General features: G+C 39.2%; 1 protein-coding gene across 3 annotated transcripts in view; it reads left to right on the top strand.

The window, feature by feature from the left end:
* The first annotated feature begins 9,103 nt into the window (after positions 1 to 9,103).
* pcsk5b (proprotein convertase subtilisin/kexin type 5b) overlaps positions 9,104 to 23,278 on the top strand; it is a 77,318-nt gene continuing 63,143 nt past the window's right edge. Inside the window, exons 1-5 of one of the 3 annotated variants that reach the window (XM_056246691.1) lie at positions 9,104 to 9,640; positions 11,344 to 11,448; positions 12,780 to 12,923; positions 20,744 to 20,887; positions 21,510 to 21,586. In XM_056246691.1, coding sequence (XP_056102666.1) covers positions 9,470 to 9,640; positions 11,344 to 11,448; positions 12,780 to 12,923; positions 20,744 to 20,887; positions 21,510 to 21,586 — 641 coding nt within the window. In that variant the 5' untranslated portion in view covers positions 9,104 to 9,469. The remainder of the gene's footprint in view (positions 9,641 to 11,343; positions 11,449 to 12,779; positions 12,924 to 20,743; positions 20,888 to 21,509; positions 21,587 to 23,278) is intronic. The other 2 variants (XM_056246693.1, XM_056246692.1) reach the window with 2 other exon arrangements.

Raw genomic sequence — 23,278 nt, 5'->3', positions numbered from 1 at the left:
TGTGACCAGACGAAAGAACAAGGTATGGTTTAATTCCAGGCCGCATCACATGTCAGATTGTGAATTGATTCAGAATATTTCATCCAGTTCCTTCTACTTGAAGATCGCGATTCATTACGCCATCAAAATTTCCTTACGAAATTTCTGCAACCTGTGGAGTTTATTTTATTTTTACCCCAATTTGTTTTATTTATTGTTTGCTAAAACATTGTAAACAGGTGATGGTAGAAAAGAAAAATATATTCATGACAAAAGAATAAATAAAAAAAGTATTAGGGTATTTGAGGCCTACAATAACTATTCATTGTAATTTCGCACATAGCCTATACATATACGCGATTTGTTAAACGATAAAATACCCATCAAGGTTAAAGTGAATTAGTACATCTCACGAACATTGCCTAAATAGATTGAGGGCAAAGGCTCTACAGACTTGCAGTAGCTTAGGTGCTTTATCTCGTCTAAGCTGGTTCTGTAAACAACACTGATGCTGCATTGCATCTGCGCTGGAGACCATTTGCTATATATATATATATATATATATATATATATATATATATATATATATATATATATATATATATATATATATATATATATATATATATATATATACAGTTGTCAACATTTGAAGTGGATCAAAACCTTTCATCAGTTATGAACTACATGAATTTTGAACAATACCCGTTCTTGTCTTTAGGACAACTTTGATGAACTTTTTTGATCCACTTCAAATGTTGACTAGGCTACTGTATTTGTTTAGTCCCTCAGCGCTTAGCGTGTGGTTAGGAACACTAGAGGGCGCCAGCATCAGTGTTAGTGTTGTGATGATGTAAACTGTAGCCATACACAGTATGGTTCACTTGTATCATTAGTGCAAGATACAAATATGTATATATATTTGTAACACCTAACACTGTATATTTGTAAAACCTCTGTAAGGATACTATTGCTATGGGTTGTACTGTATTGGTTGTGCTATATTAAGAGTATAGTATGGCTAAAGGCTGTTATGCACAATGAGCTGCGGACTTACTACATTCACAATCAATTCTCAAATGCCTTATTGCTTACTGCAAAATATAAATATTAAGGACACAAATAATCATTTAAATATTTTAATGTATTATGTGGCACCCTTTCAATAGAAGATACAGTCCCTGGTGCAACAGAACGTTATAAAGAATAATAATAATAATTTACAGTGATGTCATGGCATTTTATTGTGGAATATATCATGACTGGAAAGTATTGACCAATGAGAAACCAGGATTGGAACTATTCTGTAGCATCCTCCATTTAATTTTGCATTAATATTCAAATTAGGTCATTATTTTTTCAAGGTGATTTGTATTGTAAAATAAAATGTGTATGTATATATATATATTAGTGCTGTCAAATCGATTTTTTGTTTATATAATATAGGCTATGTGTATAAAAGTTAGTATAAAGGTTTGTGTTTATATAATATACTGTATGTGTATATATTATTAAATTTGATATACACTCACCAGCCACTTTATTAGGTACCCCATGCTAGTAACGGGTTGGACCCCCTTTTGCCTTCAGAACTGCCTCAATTCTTCGTGGCATAGATTCAACAAGGTGCTGGAAGCATTCCTCAGGGAGTTTGGTCCATATTGACATGATGGCATCACACAGTTGCCGCAGATTTGTCGGCTGCACATCCATGATGCGAATCTCCCGTTCCACCACATCCCAAAGATGCTCTATTGGGTTGAGATCTGGTGACTGTGGAGGCCATTTTAGTACAGTGAACTCATTGTCATGTTCAAGAAACCAATTTGAAATGATTAGAGCTTTGTGACATGGTGGAAGTAGCCATCAGAGGATGGGTACATGGTGGCCATAAAGGGATGGACATGGTCAGAAACAATGCTCAGGTAGGCCGTGGCATTTAAACGATGCCCAATTGGCACTAAGGGGCCTAAAGTGTGCCAGGAAAACATCCCCCACACCATTACACCACCACCACCAGCCTGCACAGTGGTAACAAGGCATGATGGTTCCATGTTCTCATTCTGTTTACGCCAAATTCTCACTCTAACATCTGAATGTCTCAACAGAAATCGAGACTCATCAGACCAGGCAACATTTTTCCAGTCTTCAACTGTTCAATTTTGGTGAGCTCTTGCAAATTGTAGCCTCTTTTTCCTATTTGTAGTGGAGATGAGTGGTACCCGGTGGAGTCTTCTGCTGTTGTAGCCCATCCGCCTCAAGGTTGTGCGTGTTGTGGCTTCACAAATGCTTTGCTGCATACCTCGGTTGTAACGAGTGGTTATTTCAGTCACTGTTGCCCTTCTATCAGCTCGAACCAGTCTGGCCATTCTCCTCTGACCTCTGGCATCAACAAGGCATTTCCGCCCACAGAACTGCCGCTCACTGGATGTTTTTTCACTGGACCATTCTCTGTAAACCCTAGAGATGGTTGTGCGTGAATATCCCAGTAGATTAGCAGTTTCTGAAATACTCAGACCAGCCCTTCTGGCACCAACAATCATGCCACGTTCAAAGTCACTCAAATCACCTTTCTTCCCCATACTGATGCTCGGTTTGAACTGCAGGAGATTGTCTTGACCATGTCTACATGCCTAAATGCACTGAGTTGCCGCCATGTGATTGGCTGCTTAGAAATTAAGTGTTAACGAGCAGTTGGACAGGTGTACCTAATAAAGTGGCCGGTGAGTGTATAATATATATTTGTGTACACACACACACACACACACACACACACACACACACACACACACACACACACACACATATACAGTATGCATTTATAGCATTAACTGAGCTTCTTCCTTAAAACATTTTACCTTAATAAAGATACTTTTAATAAGAAACTGCCATTATAAGAATAAAATAAATTTAAATTTATTTTTTCAAATATAATAAATATATATAATATCTTTCTTTTGTGAAATGCATACAAAAAAATATATTTTGAAATTCATTGGGATCTAAACAACATTGACTGTCTTTTTATGTTAAAAAAATTAGACATTTTTCTAAATATTTGTGTTCCACAGAAGAAAGAACGACATGTTCGGAACGACACGCGAGCGAGTAAATGAAGACAGAATTGTAATCCTTTTAAATGTTGTATTATGGAGCAGTGAATTGTTGTTCTTCATCATATCACACTGCTCCTGTGACCCTCAGATGATGATGCGGTCTTCATGGCTCACGCTTTTGTGTATTTTCATCCACTTCAACATATTTAGTGCCGGCCTGCAGGGTTAATTACTCTGATGCAGTGAGGCTTTGCATTAATTGATGCAGTGTTTGCATTCATTCATTTACTTTGCTGTAGCATAAGAGTGTCTGTCAGCTGAATAGCTGGCTGGCTCAGAATAATGTAGTCTCTGTGTGTGTGTGTGTGTGTGTGTGTGTGTGTGTGTGTGTGTGTGTGTGTGTGTGTGTGTGTGTGTGTGTGTGTGTGTGTGTGTGTGTGTGTGTGTGTGCATATAGAGGGAAAATGTTTCTAAGAATGAAGTTGTGTGTCATCTATGCTCTGATTTGCTGAGAATAACAATGATCTCCTGCCAGTGGGACCAGTGAGGGGCTCCCACATTGCCATCAGGGCCACAGAGCTCTTTTTGTGTTGCTGCTGTGTGTTTTCTGGCTGTCCCTCTCCCATATGCAGGTCAATGGGCCCAGCCTGTGTGATGTTTGACTACTGTCTCTTTCATTTCCATCAGCGTTTAGAACATAAAATCCTCCCTGCAAAAATTCCATTTAGAGAAGCCATCAAGTAATATTGACTGCATCAACCGGTCAAATCATTTTACATGCTGCTGACCCACTTCTCTTATTGCATTTGGTGAGCAAGTGCACAAATGAATAAATGGGTTTTATGCATTAGCTACAGAACTCCTTGTTAGGTGGACCGAGGAGTTACACCGGCAGTGTAAAAATTATAATATGACATTAAAGGGGGCTTATATAATTAAACAATCATTTTTGGCAGTACATTTCGGTTGAGGATTTTCTCACTCATGTTGGACAATAAAGGATATTCACCCGTAATTAAAACTCTGTCCTTGTTTACTCAGCTTCTTGTTCAAAACTGTATGACATACTTATAAAACTTACCAAACTGAATACATAATTCTAAGACCCCCCTTTTTTGTTTTGACCTCTTCTCTCTTCTGCCGAACATAAAATAATATATTTTTCCAAATAACTTTTGTGTTCCAAAGAATAAAGAAAGTCATACTGATTTGGAAGGACAAGTAAATGAAGTCATCCATTCAAATATCTTAAGGGGGTGAACAATTTGTTTAAAGTCCCCCTGTAGTCAACAATTGTATTCCTTAAAACTCACTTTGATCACCAAAATTACAAATTGAAAAGTTTTGTCTGAATGCCTTAAAATAGCTTCAATGTAGGTTCTATGAATATGCAAATTAGCCCCGCCTCCACTCACTCACACCAGGTCAGAGATCCACTAGTTGATGATCTGACGTGATTGGTTACATGGTAGTTTGTGATGTCAGAAACACCAGTGATTTCAAACCGCTTTTTTTGAGACCGTCTTTGGTTCACTGCAGTTTTAAGGAGAAAATACTCAGCAATGGTGTTGACTTATGAATTTGCACATGGTTTGTCAAAAGCATATTAAAAAACATATAGACAACATTAAAAGCTTGATTTTCACCATAGGGGGACTTTTAATCTTAAATAAATCAAAAGGTTACCTAGTCACGTGAAGCGTCAGTTTGCGAGCGTAGCACACGACTTTTAAAATCGGAACAGATTTTAAAACATGGTTTATACTTGTCTGACTTGACATGGAGAAAAACTGATCAGTATAGCCTACATGATTTTCTACGAAATCAGTCAACTCCAAGTCAGTTAACCAACCAACCCCAACTCAGTTAACCAACCAACCCCAACTCAGTTAACCAACCAACCAACCAAACCAAAAACTGCAGACTATCTTAGACTTTTGGGAGCTAACTCAACTCGCCAGACTAGGCCTATATCGGGGCAAGTCGTGTAGTGTATTCCAGCCTTTGTAATTTAACTTTGTAGGCCTACTGAAATGTTGATTAGCCTACTTATTTGTAAAAAATAAATAAAATTAACAGGCCTAAATACAAAAAAAAAAAATACATAGCACTAACCCCCAACTTTTGTTTTGAACGCCTTGTGGGTTCAAGCATTAGGGGGCGGGGGGGTCAGACCCCCCAAACCCCCAAAATGCGCACCCTGGGATAATAATTATCCAGTGATTTCCGCACATTACGTTTGTTTACTCAGCTCTGAAGAGGTGATAAATAAATGCTTAATTGCAGCAGAAGGAATGCACGCTGGTAACTGTTCTCAGAGAAAGACACTTGAAGGGGGGCGACTCGGGCTCGCAGGGTAATGGCTGTCAAGCGGAATTTGCGCCCCCCGGTAGAGAAGCGACGCGCTGAATGGGGTTGCCCGCTACTTCCGTGAGCTGGGTACTTGATTCCTCTCTAAAATCTCCGCATGTTCCCCCTTTTCTCCTCCTCCCTCGGTGCTTTAAATTGCAATCCTGCTCTCGCGCTCAATGGCGTGTTCATGGGGTGTTTTCGTCTCCCTTTCATCTCGTTTATAAGGACCGTGAGATATTCTTGTCCCTCGTCTGTTGTAGGATTTGACAGCGGCTCCATTCACGGAGAAATTGGCCTTAATTAGTGCAATTATGCTGATTCGCACTTGTACTGCAAACGGAACAGAGCGCGGCGGGATAACCAAAACAAAGATCAATCAATCATGACGTGAATGAGAACGACGCGTAACGCTCGCCACATAATGATGCCATCAAAAGTATGTCTGGTGACGAGCGGATGCGACTGTGAGAGGAATAATTATAAGCAGCCCACCACCTTAGATCTGTAAGTCACACGTTTATGGACAGAATGTTATGGACTCGAGGTAAACAACAAGGCAAACAATGTGTTTACTCAAGAGCAAGTTGAATGTACAGAAAAACAACTTTTGACTGATGGATGATGGCGCATGCTTTCTCATATCTGACCAATAAATCAAAAATAAACATTATCACACTCAATATGACTGGGCAGTGATTCAGCTGTAGGCAGCCATGCTGATATTTTGTGAATGTTGCTATAATTTTTTTTTTTTAAAAAGTTAAGTGCCAGCTAGTAGGCTATTTAATATTTCGGACCAAAATCTTGGCCAGTTGGTATAGGCCTTTTCTCCGCAAAGGAAAATAGTCCCAAAATAAGCCAAAGCAAAAAGCGTTGCATTGCATGTCACTAATGGCGAACGAACTGGAACAGGCCCATTTCACACCAAGAACGCTGACTGACGAAAACGTTCTTAGCATATTATAATCGCACTTCGGCTAGTATCTGCAGCCATAAATGCACAAGCTAATGTCAGGTGGATTCTGATTGGCTGTCAATGAATTTATTGTTCATCTGCTGAAAAAAAAAGTCCTGAAAGTAATTCCAACAAAATTGTTCATTTGTGCCGTTATCGTTATTGTTGTCTTCATTCTTATAAAATTTGAACAATTATTAAAACGTTATAGGCCTACATTGGTTATCATCTTTGGTAGAGTGATAACTATACCCAGATAGCACAAGTCTATTTGATGTTATATTTACATCTGGAAGACGTATTTTTAAGAGTGTTTGCTCATCTGCAAGACGTCTATAGGACGTTTCCTGTCAGATGTCAAATAGACGTTTAGAAGATGTCTTTAAGATGTAATGATTTAGAATGCATGTTAAACTGACATCTTCTAAACGTCTATTTGACATCTGACAGGAAACGTCCTATAGACGTCTTGCAGATGAGCAAACACTCTTAAAAATACGTCTTCCAGATGTAAATATAACATCAAATAGACTTGTGCTATCTGGGTAATGATTACTATTCATATCAATGGATGATTCTATGGAAGCTTGTTTCCGCCACAAGAAAAAAGTCAGAATTTCGAGTTTATTTCTCACAATTGCGAGTTTACATATAAAGTCGCAATAGCGAGTTATAAAGTCAGAATTGCGAGATATAAACTTGCAATTGCGAGAAATAAACTCGAAATTCTGACTTTTTTCCTCAGAATAGCATATTTAGGCCTATATCGCACAATTCTGACTTTATAACTCGCAAATAAAGTCAGAATGCTATTCTGTATTTTGTAAACTCGCAATTCTGAGAAACAGTCATTTTTTTCCCCTTAGAATTGTACTTTATAACTTGCAATTGCGAGTTTTGTCTCACAATTCTGAGAAAAGATTTCAGAATTGCAAGATACAAACTCGCAATTACGTGTTATAAAGTCAGAATTGCGAGATATAAACTCGTAATTGCATGTTAAAGTAAAAAATGCGTGATATAAAGTCGCAATTGCAAGACAAAAAATCTGAATTGCGAGTTTATATCTCACAAATCTAACTTTATAACACGCAATTGCGAGTTTATATCTTGCAATTCTGACTTTATAACACGCAATTGCGAGTTTAGGCCTTTATCTTGCAATTCTGACTTTATGTCTTGCAATTCTGAGAAATAAAGTCAGAATTGCGAGATGTAAACTCGCAATTGTGAGATAAAAAGCCGCAATTATCTTTTGTCATTTTAAATGCTCAAGCTCTTTAAAGCAGGATAGATTCTGATTGGCTGTCAATGTTTTTATTGTTCATTAGTTGGAAAAAATCGTCCTGTTTCCAACTATATCGTTCCTCTGTCGTTATCGTTATCCGTGGTGGGGACTTCCCTATTCTCACAGTCTCAGATTGTAGAATGATGATTATTAAACATATATAGTTAGGCTAGTTATCATCTTTACTAAGAAGGATAACTATAATTATTACTATATTGACATCCAACAGACGATAATATTCTGTTTATTTTAGCATACTGCAGATTTGTCTTTTGCCATTTTAAATGCTTGAGCTCTTTAAAGTGATTCCAACGTTATTGTTCCTGGTTATTGTTAGTTGTGGTGTGGATTTCCCGATTGTCATAGAATTAGAGTGATTATCAAAACTAGTCATTATCGACATTATCTAGACTATATTACAGACATTATTGTCCTTGGTAAAAATGGGCCTTAAAAATGAAGTGTAAACAAAAGCATCAAATAATTCTGTAATCATTCCGTGTTTTCCTACTCCGGGTTTTAACTTAGAGTATAAACTATATAACTGCATATTAGTAAGATATAAGTCAACATTTGAACCGCTTTAAATCGCTTAAAGACTTAAATGTCTTAAACTTAAAACTGACATCTTAAAGACGTCTCTCAGATGTTTGTACACAGCAGATGCTTTCCAGATAACGTGCTCTTTAACAGACATCTTGCAGATATCTTGCAAATCCGGCCTCAAAATGCGTCCATCGTTTCCTGTTAAATAAAGGATATACAACAGATGGATATACAACAGATGAATCTTTCGCAGCCTTGCCTATCATTGCGTCACTAGTGACGACAGGATTTTTTTTTTTTGAGAAATTGCTGAATTACACTTTTAAACGCAAGTATTGGGCTAAATGTGAAAAAAACAAACAAACTTTAAAGCGGTTCGAATTGGGCCTTTGAATTGGGAAACAGGCCAATTTTGGTTGGAAGGCGATTTCTATTCTATGTCTATTTAACGCCTGACAGGAAACGTCCTTGAGACATATTGCAGATGAGCAAACACTCTAAAAAATAGGCTACGTCTTGCAGATGTGAACATGCACATCAATTAGACATCTCTGAGATTTAAGTGCTATCAGGGTTTGTCGTGCCTCGGTGACGCAATTGGCCTTCAAATGTGCCCATCGAAGGATGCAGCCTCTGAATTGGGACGCAGAATTTGTGAATCAATAGTGACAGTCAACTCAGTGCTGTTATATTAAATTTAAGCACCCCAGTCCATGGCCAATCAAATTTGAAGACTGGAACAAACTAATAAATGTAATACTTGTCATAAAACTACATTTCTGGCCATAACTATACAGAAAAACCAAAACAGTATAATTTGTAATCATCTGGGAATAAATGTCACAACGCAACCGGATCTGGGTTGATGGAACACGGTGTGTCTTTAAGACCCTGCGGAGCCCCGGTAATAACCCCACACGGCTCGTTGTCCGTACTCTCCCGACTCTCTCTGTAGTTATTTGAGGGAGGCGCTAGAACCATATCTCCACTTTACAAAAAAAGGCAGAAGTAACGGCACTGTCTAGAGAGAACAAATCAAGCCAAAGCTGTGCAAACAGACTCTTGTCTCTCTCTCTCTCCGTGGCGTCGGAGTGTGTGCGGCCGATGCGCTGCAGGCTGAAGCGTTCGGAGGCTTGAATCCAGTTTAAATCCTGCGCTCACCCTCTGTTGAGTATATGTGGAGCTCAAGCGACACTTCTATGAGAATCCCCACTGAACGGCGAGACGAAGTTTGGTTGTTTTCCTGAACCGGGGGTGCTGGGGAGAGTCGAGGCGAGAGAGAGAGGGCGAAAGATGGTTTTGAACAGCCTCCCGTGCGTCCTGGTTTCGCTGTGCTTGGTTTTTTTCTCGTCTTCTCCGTGCAAAGCTCGGATTTACACCAACCACTGGGCTGTTCGGATAGCCGGCGGACCTGAGCAAGCAGAGCATATCGCCAATAAATATGGGTATAGAAACCTGGGCCAGGTACGTGTGTCCTGCACAAAGATGTTTTGAAGCATCTCACGTGTGTTATTTGACCGCATTTGCTGTCCAATGCTGTTTCCCATCAGTTCAAGTGTCTTATCGCTTTGATTGAAGTTCAAACGTCAAGGCTGGAAGCCTTTACACAAGTTTCACAGAGTTTTACATGTTGTGTTGTGATAGTTGAGAAAGCTGAATTTATGTTTTATAGATTTTAATCTTCATGGATGTGCATGGAGACTAATTTTTAGCCCAACAATAATACCCAGTTCTCAGAGTAAAATCCAGTGAACAAACAGGTCTCTACTGACTGACTCCCAATAACAACAGGTGTTTTTGAAACTTTACTGCTTGGATCTACTATCTTGTATCTGTCTACTATTTAAAAAATCATTTTTAGGTGTACTTCTGCATTTTAAAACAATAAGTTAGGAACTCAAGCCATGCATGACATGCAGCTTCAGCAGGATTCATGACATGTAACATTGACTGTAACATGCTCAAAATGTTACAAAGGCTAAAAGTGTTACACCTTTAACGTTTCAAATGTCTTAATAGTGAAATACGTGGTAGCTAAATTTATACATTATGCAGCTGTTTACAGGCAGGTCTGGTTTTTAATTTGTCAAGCCAAGTTTAGTTGAAGTCAAGAACTGCATTATGTGGCATAAAATGCCTTGGCCTCAATCCAGCTTCATCTTCTTTCCGGGAAGCAAGAAAAAGTCTTCATAACAATTTAGTTTAATAATATGTTTTGTTATCCAGTTAGTACTTTGATGGTAAAAAATAAATGGCTGGTGCATTTAAATAAATAATAGGTTAATGCAAGTTTATGGTGGCGTCTTAAACTTTGCTCTTTACTGCAACAAGCCCGTATGCCAGATCTCGGATCTGCCATGTATCTAGAGATTTCACAGCAACCGCGTTCAATCTCTGATTTCACAATGTGCTATCTTATCGTTCATCAGTGCTTGTTGTTGTGCCAGCTAAGAGTTCCTTCCTCAACTGGTTGTCACATCCAAAGTAACTACTTATGAAACTACTTAAACACTCCTGAACTTTGCAACTCATCAGACTCATCATGCCCTCCTGTGGGAATCTGCTATAGGATCCTGGAATGTGAGATTGCCTTAGGAGCCAGTTGTAGCCTATGTGTTTGTGAAATAAAAGAAAGATGCTATTTATGAACTCAGAAGTTTTCCCTACATCAAGTTAATTTTAAAGCAATTGCTTTATAAGCCCGTTTGACTGACTGTAAACTGGCAAGGCTTATCATTGGAATCAAGACTCATTGTTTTTTTTATGGCAGACTTATGTATCCCTATAGAGTACAGTAGTCTGTGGAGAATGTGTCATGGTTGCCTGGTGTTTTTGCACTTGTCAAATGAATCTGTTCAGTGGAAAGTGATACAGCCTCTTGAGTAACCAATCTTCCAGTCAATGACATTCTAAATATTTAATGACATAAGCCAGTTTCAACATGTCTGTGGTGAATATTGCTGTAGCTCTTGCCTTTTATTCATACCGATATTGTTACATATTAGATGTACCTGCCCCGATTTGCTCTTTTTAGTTACTAAGTAGCAGCGTGTTTGGGTTCTTGCTTCGCAACCTGATATTTTCTGATGTGGTGGTATATTGTAGTTAATATGTCATGCTTCTTTATTTGCTATGGACTAAATGGCAGTTTTGTGTTGTCCCTGTAGATTGGTGATCTGAAGGACTACTACCATTTTTTCCACAGCCGGACGATAAAAAGGTCGACGCTTTTCAGCAGAGGCTCACACAGCTTCATCTCCATGGAGCCAAAGGTCAGACTGTCACTATGACAACCCCACACCTGTGTGTTCTATGGTCTATATGGACTCCTGATCTTGCTCATCTATGACTAGAACTCAGTGTATTCCAAACAACTGTTGCTCAACAATGCAAAGCGACTAAATGGTTCCGTTCCGCTCATAAACAACGCTTAGTGTATTCGTCAGTAATCTTAAAAAGGAGAGTTGGTTTAACACATTGCAAACCTCACTGTTGTTTTGTATTGTGTTTTATCCAAAAATGTACATTCTGTAATCTGTTTTTGAACACAGTGTTGTTCAAAACACATTTTATTGTCTTTCTTTTGTGGAACAGAAAAGGAGATACCTAGCCATTTGTTCATGCAGCTCTTTTCCATACAGTGAAAGTGAATTGTGACCAGGGGTTCAAGAATGGACCAATCTCCAAAAATTGCAAAAAGACAAAAAAAATTCTGCCTTGTAGATTTCAAATCTCATTCACATTTGTGTATTCATTGAAATATGGTGTGTCAAGAGAAGACATGTCTCTTCAGGTTTGACATCACTGATTTAAAAAAAACAAACATTTGTGACCCTGGACCACAAAACCAGTCACATGGGTCAATTTAAAAAAAAAATCTGGAATCTTGAGGGTGCAAAAAAAGCGAAATATTGAGAAAATCGCCTTCAAAGTTTTCGCGATTGTGCTGCATTCACTCACACAAATAAATGTTTTATATATTTACGGTAGGAAATTTACAAAATATCTTCATGGAACATGATCTTTACTTAATATCCGAATTATTTTTGGCAGAAAAGAAAAATGGATCATTTTGACCCATACAATGTATTGTTGGCTATTGCCACAAATATACCTGTGCTTCTTGTGACTGGTTTTGTGATCCAGGGTCACATTTTTGTCTCATACCTGTTTGCAATAAGTTTATTTTTTTTATTCAGCAGAGGTGAGAAAAATCGTACAAGGTTTGAAAAGATATAAAAGTTGAGAAAATATTCGTTTTTGAAAAACAAAAAATGGTCATATTTCAAAAGAAGGTCAAATTTCACCTCGATATCGAAAGGAACAATTAAGATATGCTTTTAATGCTTGAAGAATGTTGGTACTTTACATTATTAAGAATTTTTGCTTTGTGACATTTTCTTCATAAGTAAGCCTATTTGCCTAAAAAATTCTCATTACTTTAATGGCAAAAAATCAACAACACTGTTACTATATAGGATGTTTCTCATTATTGTATTCCAGTGTCTTTCATTGAATCAGAAGACTGTTACAGAGAGGGGATGTTGTGAAAAGAAGTTGGTGTTTGTCAGTTCCTAAAGGATTTCTTCCCATTCTTTCTCAGGTGGAATGGGTGCAACAGCAGGTCGTGAAGAGGAGAATAAAGCGAGATTATAAACCCTCATATCCTGGTCCTGTACAATCCAGTATGGTCCAGTCCAACTCGATTTACTTCAATGATGCTAAATGGAGCAGTATGTGGTACATAGTGAGTATTCTCAACATGTTGTAAATAGTTCTTGTGAATTGGTAAGGTTGAAAAAGACTGGCGAGATCTTGATCATTGTCATGGTTTGTATCATTTCCCAGTCTACTGCAAAAAATTGTGGCACTATAGAGCTGTTCAAGTCAAGTGCTTAACCAAGGTCTTACAGTGAATGATTCATCAAGCATATCTCATTCTAAAAGGAAAAATGTTGTTATTCATTAAAATGTATGTACTTTTTTTTTTTTGCCTTAGAAACAACTTTTCTTTTCTGCTGATGTAAGAAAAGGCACAGGGACAGGGGATTTTATTCTGTGCAATTTATTTGTGAAGTTTATTTCACAATACGATTCCTTCTAATAGCAGCAAGGTAAAACTCTTTGAGTACGAAACTTTGGGATGAAGACTATTATATTATGATATTATTGTCCAGTCAAAGCATAGACTAACTTAAAATCCTGACGGGCTAAATTCAAGTCACGTCCTATGTTATTTGCTGCTGAATATTCTGTTGAAGTCCGCAATACTGCCCATTACAGAATTCAAATGTGTTGCGAATGCTTTCATTAAAGACAATGTTGTGTTTAGGTAAGTGCCAAACCAAGCCAATCTTCGGTTGCTGAAGACGTCTTTTAGCTAAATCGTAATGGCAGGTATTAAACCTTTGGTGTTTTTAACTAAAACTAATTTGTCAGTTTGAACGTTCAAAGGATACGATGCCTGTCACACCAGATTAGCCGAGTTTCTACATGTGAAAACCACCCAGAGAGATACATTGAACTTTTCAGTGTAAGCTCTGACATAACTTCTAGCTGAGACAATTTCTGTGAGGTAATTGTATAAACAGGCTCTTGTTTTAAAGGGATAGTTCACCCAAAAAAGACTTTCGTTCTTTTTTGGAACACAAATGAAGATCTTTTTGATGAAATCTGAGAGCTTTCTGTCCCTCTGTTGACAGCTACGCAACTATCATTTTGGCTTCAAAAAAGTTCATAAAGAGATTGTAAAACTAGTCCAAATTAATTGAGTGGTTTAGTCCAACATTTTTCAATCGATCGCTTTATATGATGAACAGATTGAATTTAGGCTTGTATTCACATATAAACATTCATCAACTCACACATCAGTTGTGGTAAATGGAAGCTTAAGCATGTTTGCTTATCGTGCGAGAACCAAAAAGGTTCATTCTCGTGTTACGCAGCATGTTTGAGCTTCCTCAAGAACCAATGAGGTTCATTCTCGTGTTACGCAGCACGTTTGAGCTTCAGCAAGAACCAATGAGGTTCATTCTCGTGTTACGCAGCACGTTTGAGCTTCAGCAAGAACCAATGAGGTTCATTCTCGTGTTACGCAGCACGTTTGAGTTTATGCAAGAACCAATGAGGTTCATTCTCGTGTTACACAGCACGTTTGAGCTTCCTCAAGAACCAATGAGGTTCATTCTCGTGTTACGCAGCACGTTTGAGCTTTAGCAAGAACCAATGAGGTTCATTCTCGTGTTATGCAGCAGGTTTGAGTTTCAGCAAGAACCAATGAGGTTCATTCTCGTGTTACGCAGCACGTTTGAGCTTCCTCAAGAACCAATGAGGTTCATTCTCGTGTTACACATCACGTTTGAGCTTCCTCAAGAACCAATGAGGTTCATTCTCGTGTTACGCAGCACGTTTGAGCTTTAGCAAGAACCAATGAGGTTCATTCTCGTGTTACGCAGCACGTTTGAGTTTATGCAAGAACCAAAGAGGTTCATTCTCGTGTTACGCAGCACGTTTGAGTTTATGCAAGAACCAATGAGGTTCATTCTCGTGTTACACAGCACGTTTGAGCTTCCTCAAGAACCAATGAGGTTCATTCTCGTGTTACGCAGCACGTTTGAGCTTTAGCAAGAACCAATGAGGTTCATTCTCGTGTTACGCAGCACGTTTGAGTTTATGCAAGAACCAAAGAGGTTCATTCTCGTGTTACACAGCACGTTTGAGTTTATGCAAGAACCAAAGAGGTTCATTCTCGTGTTACGCAGCACGTTTGAGTTTATGCAAGAACCAAAGAGGTTCATTCTCGTGTTACGCAGCACGTTTGAGTTTATGCAAGAACCAATGAGGTTCATTCTCGTGTTACACAGCACGTTTGAGCTTCCTCAAGAACCAATGAGGTTCATTCTCGTGTTACGCAGCACGTTTGAGCTTTAGCAAGAACCAATGAGGTTCATTCTCGTGTTATGCAGCAGGTTTGAGCTTCAGCAAGAACCAATGAGGTTCATTCTCGTGTTACGCAGCACGTTTGAGTTTATGCAAGAACCAAAGAGGTTCATTCTCGTGTTACGCAGCACGTTTGAGTTTATGCAAGAACCAATGAGGTTCATTCTCGTGTTACACAGCACGTTTGAGCTTCCTCAAGAACCAATGAGGTTCATTCTCGTGTTATGCAGCAGGTTTGAGCTTCAGCAAGAACCAATGAGGTTCATTCTCGTGTTACGCAGCACGTTTGAGCTTCCTCAAGAACCAATGAGGTTCATTCTCGTGTTACACATCACGTTTGAGCTTCCTCAAGAACCAATGAGGTTCATTCTCGTGTTACGCAGCACGTTTGAGTTTATGCAAGAACCAATGAGGTTCATTCTCGTGTTACACAGCACGTTTGAGCTTCCTCAAGAACCAATGAGGTTCATTCTCGTGTTACGCAGCACGTTTGAGCTTTAGCAAGAACCAATGAGGTTCATTCTCGTGTTATACAGCAGGTTTGAGCTTCAGCAAGAACCAATGAGGTTCATTCTCGTGTTACGCAGCACGTTTGAGCTTCCTCAAGAACCAATGAGGTTCATTCTCGTGTTACACATCACGTTTGAGCTTCCTCAAGAACCAATGAGGTTCATTCTCGTGTTACGCAGCACGTTTGAGCTTTAGCAAGAACCAATGAGGTTCATTCTCGTGTTATGCAGCAGGTTTGAGCTTCAGCAAGAACCAATGAGGTTCATTCTCGTGTTACGCAGCACGTTTGAGTTTATGCAAGAACCAATGAGGTTCATTCTCGTGTTACACAGCACGTTTGAGCTTCCTCAAGAACCAATGAGGTTCATTCTCGTGTTACGCAGCACGTTTGAGCTTTAGCAAGAACCAATGAGGTTCATTCTCGTGTTACGCAGCACGTTTGAGTTTATGCAAGAACCAAAGAGGTTCATTCTCGTGTTACACAGCACGTTTGAGTTTATGCAAGAACCAAAGAGGTTCATTCTCGTGTTACGCAGCACGTTTGAGTTTATGCAAGAACCAAAGAGGTTCATTCTCGTGTTACGCAGCACGTTTGAGTTTATGCAAGAACCAATGAGGTTCATTCTCGTGTTACACAGCACGTTTGAGCTTCCTCAAGAACCAATGAGGTTCATTCTCGTGTTACGCAGCACGTTTGAGCTTTAGCAAGAACCAATGAGGTTCATTCTCGTGTTATGCAGCAGGTTTGAGCTTCAGCAAGAACCAATGAGGTTCATTCTCGTGTTACGCAGCACGTTTGAGTTTATGCAAGAACCAAAGAGGTTCATTCTCGTGTTACGCAGCACGTTTGAGTTTATGCAAGAACCAATGAGGTTCATTCTCGTGTTACACAGCACGTTTGAGCTTCCTCAAGAACCAATGAGGTTCATTCTCGTGTTACGCAGCACGTTTGAGCTTTAGCAAGAACCAATGAGGTTCATTCTCGTGTTATGCAGCAGGTTTGAGCTTCAGCAAGAACCAATGAGGTTCATTCTCGTGTTACGCAGCACGTTTGAGCTTCCTCAAGAACCAATGAGGTTCATTCTCGTGTTACACATCACGTTTGAGCTTCCTCAAGAACCAATGAGGTTCATTCTCGTGTTACGCAGCACGTTTGAGTTTATGCAAGAACCAATGAGGTTCATTCTCGTGTTACACAGCACGTTTGAGCTTCCTCAAGAACCAATGAGGTTCATTCTCGTGTTACGCAGCACGTTTGAGCTTTAGCAAGAACCAATGAGGTTCATTCTCGTGTTATACAGCAGGTTTGAGCTTCAGCAAGAACCAATGAGGTTCATTCTCGTGTTACGCAGCACGTTTGAGCTTCCTCAAGAACCAATGAGGTTCATTCTCGTGTTACACATCACGTTTGAGCTTCCTCAAGAACCAATGAGGTTCATTCTCGTGTTACGCAGCACGTTTGAGCTTTAGCAAGAACCAATGAGGTTCATTCTCGTGTTATGCAGCAGGTTTGAGCTTCAGCAAGAACCAATGAGGTTCATTCTCGTGTTACGCAGCACGTTTGAGTTTATGCAAGAACCAATGAGGTTCATTCTCGTGTTACACAGCACGTTTGAGCTTCCTCAAGAACCAATGAGGTTCATTCTCGTGTTACGCAGCACGTTTGAGCTTTAGCAAGAACCAATGAGGTTCATTCTCGTGTTATGCAGCAGGTTTGAGCTTCAGCAAGAACCAATGAGGTTCATTCTCGTGTTACGCAGCACGTTTGAGCTTCCTCAAGAACCAATGAGGTTCATTCTCGTGTTACACATCACGTTTGAGCTTCCTCAAGAACCAATGAGGTTCATTCTCGTGTTACGCAGCACGTTTGAGCTTTAGCAAGAACCAATGAGGTTCATTCTCGTGTTACGCAGCACGTTTGAGTTTATGCAAGAACCAAAGAGGTTCATTCTCGTGTTACACATCACGTTTGAGCTTCCTCAAGAACCAATGAGGTTCATTCTCGTGTTACGCAGCACGTTTGAGCTTTAGCAAGAACCAATGAGGTTCATTCTCGTGTTATACAGCAGGTTTGAGCTTCCTCAAGAACCAATGAGGTTCATTCTCGTGTTACACATCACGTTTGAGCTTCCTCAAGAACCAATGAGGTTCATTCTCGTGTTACGCAGCACGTTTGAGTTTATGCAAGAACCAATGAGGTTCATTCTCGTGTTACACAGCACGTTTGAGCTTCCTCAAGAACCAATGAGGTTCATTCTCGTGTTACGCAGCACGTTTGAGCTTCCTCAAGAACCAATGAGGTTCATTCTCGTGTTATGCAGCAGGTTTGAGCTTCAGCAAGAACCAATGAGGTTCATTCTCGTGTTACGCAGCACGTTTGAGCTTCCTCAAGAACCAATGAGGTTCATTCTCGTGTTACACATCACGTTTGAGCTTCCTCAAGAACCAATGAGGTTCATTCTCGTGTTACGCAGCACGTTTGAGCTTTAGCAAGAACCAATGAGGTTCATTCTCGTGTTATACAGCAGGTTTGAGCTTCCTCAAGAACCAATGAGGTTCATTCTCGTGTTACACATCACGTTTGAGCTTCCTCAAGAACCAATGAGGTTCATTCTCGTGTTACGCAGCACGTTTGAGTTTATGCAAGAACCAATGAGGTTCATTCTCGTGTTACACAGCACGTTTGAGCTTCCTCAAGAACCAATGAGGTTCATTCTCGTGTTACGCAGCACGTTTGAGCTTACTCAAGAACCAATGAGGTTCATTCTCGTGTTATGCAGCAGGTTTGAGCTTCAGCAAGAACCAATGAGGTTCATTCTCGTGTTACGCAGCACGTTTGAGCTTCCTCAAGAACCAATGAGGTTCATTCTCGTGTTACACATCACGTTTGAGCTTCCTCAAGAACCAATGAGGTTCATTCTCGTGTTACGCAGCACGTTTGAGCTTTAGCAAGAACCAATGAGGTTCATTCTCGTGTTATGCAGCAGGTTTGAGCTTCAGCAAGAACCAATGAGGTTCATTCTCGTGTTACACATCACGTTTTTAAGCTTCCTCAAGAACCAATGAGGTTCATTCTCGTGTTACGCAGCACGTTTGAGCTTCAGCAAGAACCAATGAGGTTCATTCTCGAGTCTTATGCAGCATGTTTGAGCTTCAGCAAGAACCAATGAGGTTCATTCTCGTGTTATGCAGCACGTTTGAGCTTCAGCAAGAACCAATGAGGTTCATTCTCGTGTTACGCAGCACGTTTGAGCTTTAGCAAGAACCAATGAGGTTCATTCTCGTGTTATGCAGCAGGTTTGAGCCTCCCCAAGAACCAATGAGGTTCATTCTCGTGTTACGCAGCCCGTTTGAGCTTCCTCAAGAACCAATGAGGTTAATTCTCGTGTTATGCAGCACGTTTGAGCTTCCGCAAGAACCAATGAGGTTCATTCTCGAGTCTTATGCAGCATGTTTGAGCTTCAGCAAGAACCAATGAGGTTCATTCTCGTGTTACGCAGCACGTTTGAGTTTATGCAAGAACCAATGAGGTTCATTCTCGTGTTACGCAGCACGTTTGAGCTTCCGCAAGAACCAATGAGGTTCATTCTCGTGTTACACAGCACGTTTGAGTTTATGCAAGAACCAATGAGGTTCATTCTCGTGTTACACAGCACGTTTGAGTTTATGCAAGAACCAATGAGGTTCATTCTCGTGTTACACAGCACGTTTGAGCTTCCGCAAGAATCAATGAGTTTCATTCACATGAGGGTGTGAGTAATTAATGACAGAATTTTTGGGTGAACTAACCCTTTAATAGCTGTCATGTTCCTCACCTCATGAGAGTCAATGGTTTGCACATAAAGAATGTGAAGAAATCCTTGCTTTTTGCATGATAAACAGCCATTCAGATTTACCAGAATGTACAAAAGGTTGCACTTTGGCTGCTACTGAAACCTTGATGCGTAGCACACATTGCATCTGTTGTCATCACTTTCTGTCTACGATCGTATTTATAGCTTAGACCGAAACGGCGAGAGTGAACTAAGCGTTTGTTCACTAATGGGTTTTTATACAGCTCTGTCAATGGTTAATATGGCTCAGATAACATTAATACTTTGACCTGAATGCATCCATTTGGCTCGGGTTTCTCTTGTTGACCCGCAAGTTGTACTTTGGGAGCAAATAAACTTGACTTTCCAGGATGGGGTCTAATTCCAACTCTAGGCACAATGAAAGTGTACATTTGGTTCCATGTGACACATGTAATTACAGTGTCTGAGATACGCAAGGAAAAGATGCAGTAATTTACAAAGATATGTTTTAAAAATAATGTTTGCTTTTTACCACATGCTTGGGATCTTTTCCAAAAATAGCCAGGATTTTATTCCGGCTGTGACATTGTATTTAGCATGCATGCATGCTTCAGACACATTGAGCTGTAGAAATCGTGGGAGACGTGGGTTTGAATCCACCCTGTGCTTTAAAAAAAATCTATAATAATATTGAATAGCCTCATACTTAATTTACATTTGCAAACGCAAGCACTAAATGAAGGCAATCCTCCAAAAACACTTTCCATACTCTAGTTCAAAAAGTTTGAGGTTTTTTATCTTTATAATAAATGATCTTATGCTTACCAAGGCTGCATTTATTTGATCAAAAATACTTATCTATTTGAGTATGAATAAAATATGTGACTATTAGAATAGAATGACTATTTTAAAATGTAATTTATTCCTGTGATGGCAAAGCTGAATTTTCAGCATCATTACTCCAGTTTTCAGTGTCAGATGATCCTTCAGAAATCATTCTAATATGCTGATTTGGTGCTCAACAAACATTTTCTTATTATTATCAATATCGTAAACCGTTGTGCTGCTTTTTTTTTTGTGTGGAAACCGACCGTAATGCATTTTTTGTCAGGATGCTTTCAAAAGAACAGCATTTATTTCAAATAGAAATCTTTTGTAACATTATAAATGTCTTTACTGTTACCTTTGATGCATCCTTGCTGAATAAAAGTATTAATTTCTTTAAAAAAAATCTTACTGACCCCAAACATTAGTGTAAGCATACACTATGTAACTCCTCACCTAATTAAAAGTTTCACGTCCTCATTTATCTGTGTCTATGCAGCACTGCAATGATAACATCCATAACTGTCAGTCTGACATGAATATCGTGGGCGCATGGAAGAGAGGCTACACGGGCAAGGATGTGGTGGTTACCATTCTGGATGATGGCATCGAGAGGAACCACCCAGATCTCATACAGAACTATGTAAGTGTATCTCTGTGTATGTTCGGCTGTTCTGAATGGAATTCTTGCATATTGCATACTCTGCATACTGGATTGTGGTTGCTATTTTTTCCTAATAGTAACAGTTGGAAGTGGAAATAGAGCATATTAAAACATTCTAAATTGTTGTCACATGACCTCATTTAATTCAGCCAGTTAGAATATAATCTTGGAAATTAAAATAGTTTTGCTTGTAGGGATTGTGAATAGCATTTTTAAGTCAATTTTGAAAATATGTTCTGCGTGAACGCCTCGGTTACGGTTTTGACGTAAACAATCCATTTTAATTCCATAGAGAGATTTTTATTGATACTTCTCCATATTAAAAAAAAAGTACTTTTTTATTTTATTTTTATTTTACTTAATGTTTCTCTCGGCTCATCTGAACTCTTGGATTTTTTCCCATTGAGGAAAACAAAAGCACACAAGCTGAGTCTGTTTCTATAAAGGTCATTCACATGTAAAAGTCCAAAAATGATGTATTTTGTTGTTCAGTTTTAGCATGTTTTGTGTGTCCTAACTGGTGCATGAACATAATGGATGGACAAATCCACATTTGGATATGTTCTCATGTGTCTTTTATTTGCTTTTGATCTGTTTGTAGGATAATGAGGCCAGTTATGACGTGAACGGTAATGACATGGATCCCATGCCCCGATATGATGCCAGTAATGAGAACAAGTAAGAGTGAAGTTCATTACACATGCACACGCTCAATACTTTGAGCATTTCAGGTCATTAAATCCCTGGAAAGGCTTTGTTTGTACAGTCCTCTCTGTGGTGTGTGCGAATGTGGGTATTTGGCTTTTGATCTGTGCGCTAGTAAGAGTGTTTGGCAAGTTTGTTTGGTGAATGTGGGTTTTTGGAGTTTGCTTTTTGTGTGTCTAAGGGTTTCATAGGTGTATGAGTAAATATGGCGCTTGGCTTGTGTGTGCAAGTAAGTGTATTTGGCATGTTTGTTTGGTGAAAAGTGATTTTTGTAATTAGCCTTCTTTGAGAGATTATGTGCGTGAGTGGAAATGTTGGCTCAAGATCAGTGTGTATCTTGAGGTGTTTGGTGAATGTTGATATTTGGTTTCTTGCATGTATATATGGGTGTGTTTGGTGAGTGGGTGGAGACCCCCATGTGTTTTTGTGGCTGCCACTCACTCTACCAGTGTGTGTGAGCCTGTGCCAGATGGCTCTATAGCTTTTTTGGACCGTACAGACAGAAAGCTTGGCCTGGGCTCTAGTCCTCTGTGGTGTTGCTGTTTCTGCTTGGAGCTCCAGAGCACTGAACAACGACGAAACTCGCTCCTTATACCATAGTACGATGCATTATTAAAGAACTCAACTTGCTAGTCATGACTGTTTCCCATAACCATACTGTCGCAAATTACTGGAGTAATAACTTCTTTTATAACTTATACTTCTTTGTTGATCTGTTTGAGTTTATAAAAGCTACTTAAATGTGCTAATTGAATTAAGGCCTAGTCCTGGCTTAATCTAAGCCCTATCTGTGGAACCAGGCCAATAAGATGCAAATGAAATGTTTATTAGAAATGGAAGATATAAATTGTACTAAATGTCAGCTTGCTTATTTCGCTCCAGATAAGGATCACATGTCATAAAAACAAGAAACTATGCTCCTAACCACAGGTCAAAAGCTGTCGTTCCAACCACACAACATTGCGATGCTCTTTGCGAATATTCATTGGAACTATAGTTTCGGGAAACACCAACTCTTTGAACCATGTTGATAATGACGGAACTTGCGACCATAAGTAGGCTAACGATGCTTTTTGGAAACGTACCCCTAGGTAGTTCAACCACAAATGACAATCATTTACTCACTCATTCCTAATTTTATGCTGTTCCTTCTTTCTGGGAACACAAAGAAGAACATTTGAAGAATGTTCACAAAGCTCTTTTCCGTAGAATAAGCTGCCTGCCTTTTTTGTGTAAAAAGACAAAAAAGCATCATAATAATTTCTATAATTAATGTTTATGACGCCTGCACTATATTTCAAAGTGTATTTCTAAGAACATGCCTGGGTCATATTTCACTGTTAATTCAAAAGAAAAATTATGTTTTGTGCAGTGTTATTTAAGTATTATTTATTTATAGCTATATTATACAGGGTTCCCAATGGGTCCTTGAAATCCTTGAAAGTTTGTGAATCTGGAAAAAAAGTTAAAAAATTCAAGGCCCTGGAAAGTTTTTGAAAATAAACACATAGATAGAGGTCCTTGAAAGTGCTTGAAATTATTTTGTGCAAGATGTTTTCTGAAAAAAATTCCATATTATTCCCTTCGGTCCGCTAATGTGTTATTTCGCCAACACTTCGTGACCTATGCATACTAGCTTGCTTGATTTACGTTAGTTACGCGCAT

This window comes from Rhinichthys klamathensis, unplaced genomic scaffold (assembly GCF_029890125.1).
Source record: "Rhinichthys klamathensis goyatoka isolate OS25496 unplaced genomic scaffold, OSU_Roscu_1.1 h1tg000040l_1, whole genome shotgun sequence".
In the NCBI taxonomy this organism is placed as follows: domain Eukaryota; kingdom Metazoa; phylum Chordata; class Actinopteri; order Cypriniformes; family Leuciscidae; genus Rhinichthys; species Rhinichthys klamathensis.
This window is presented reverse-complemented; position numbering and strand designations above follow the sequence as displayed.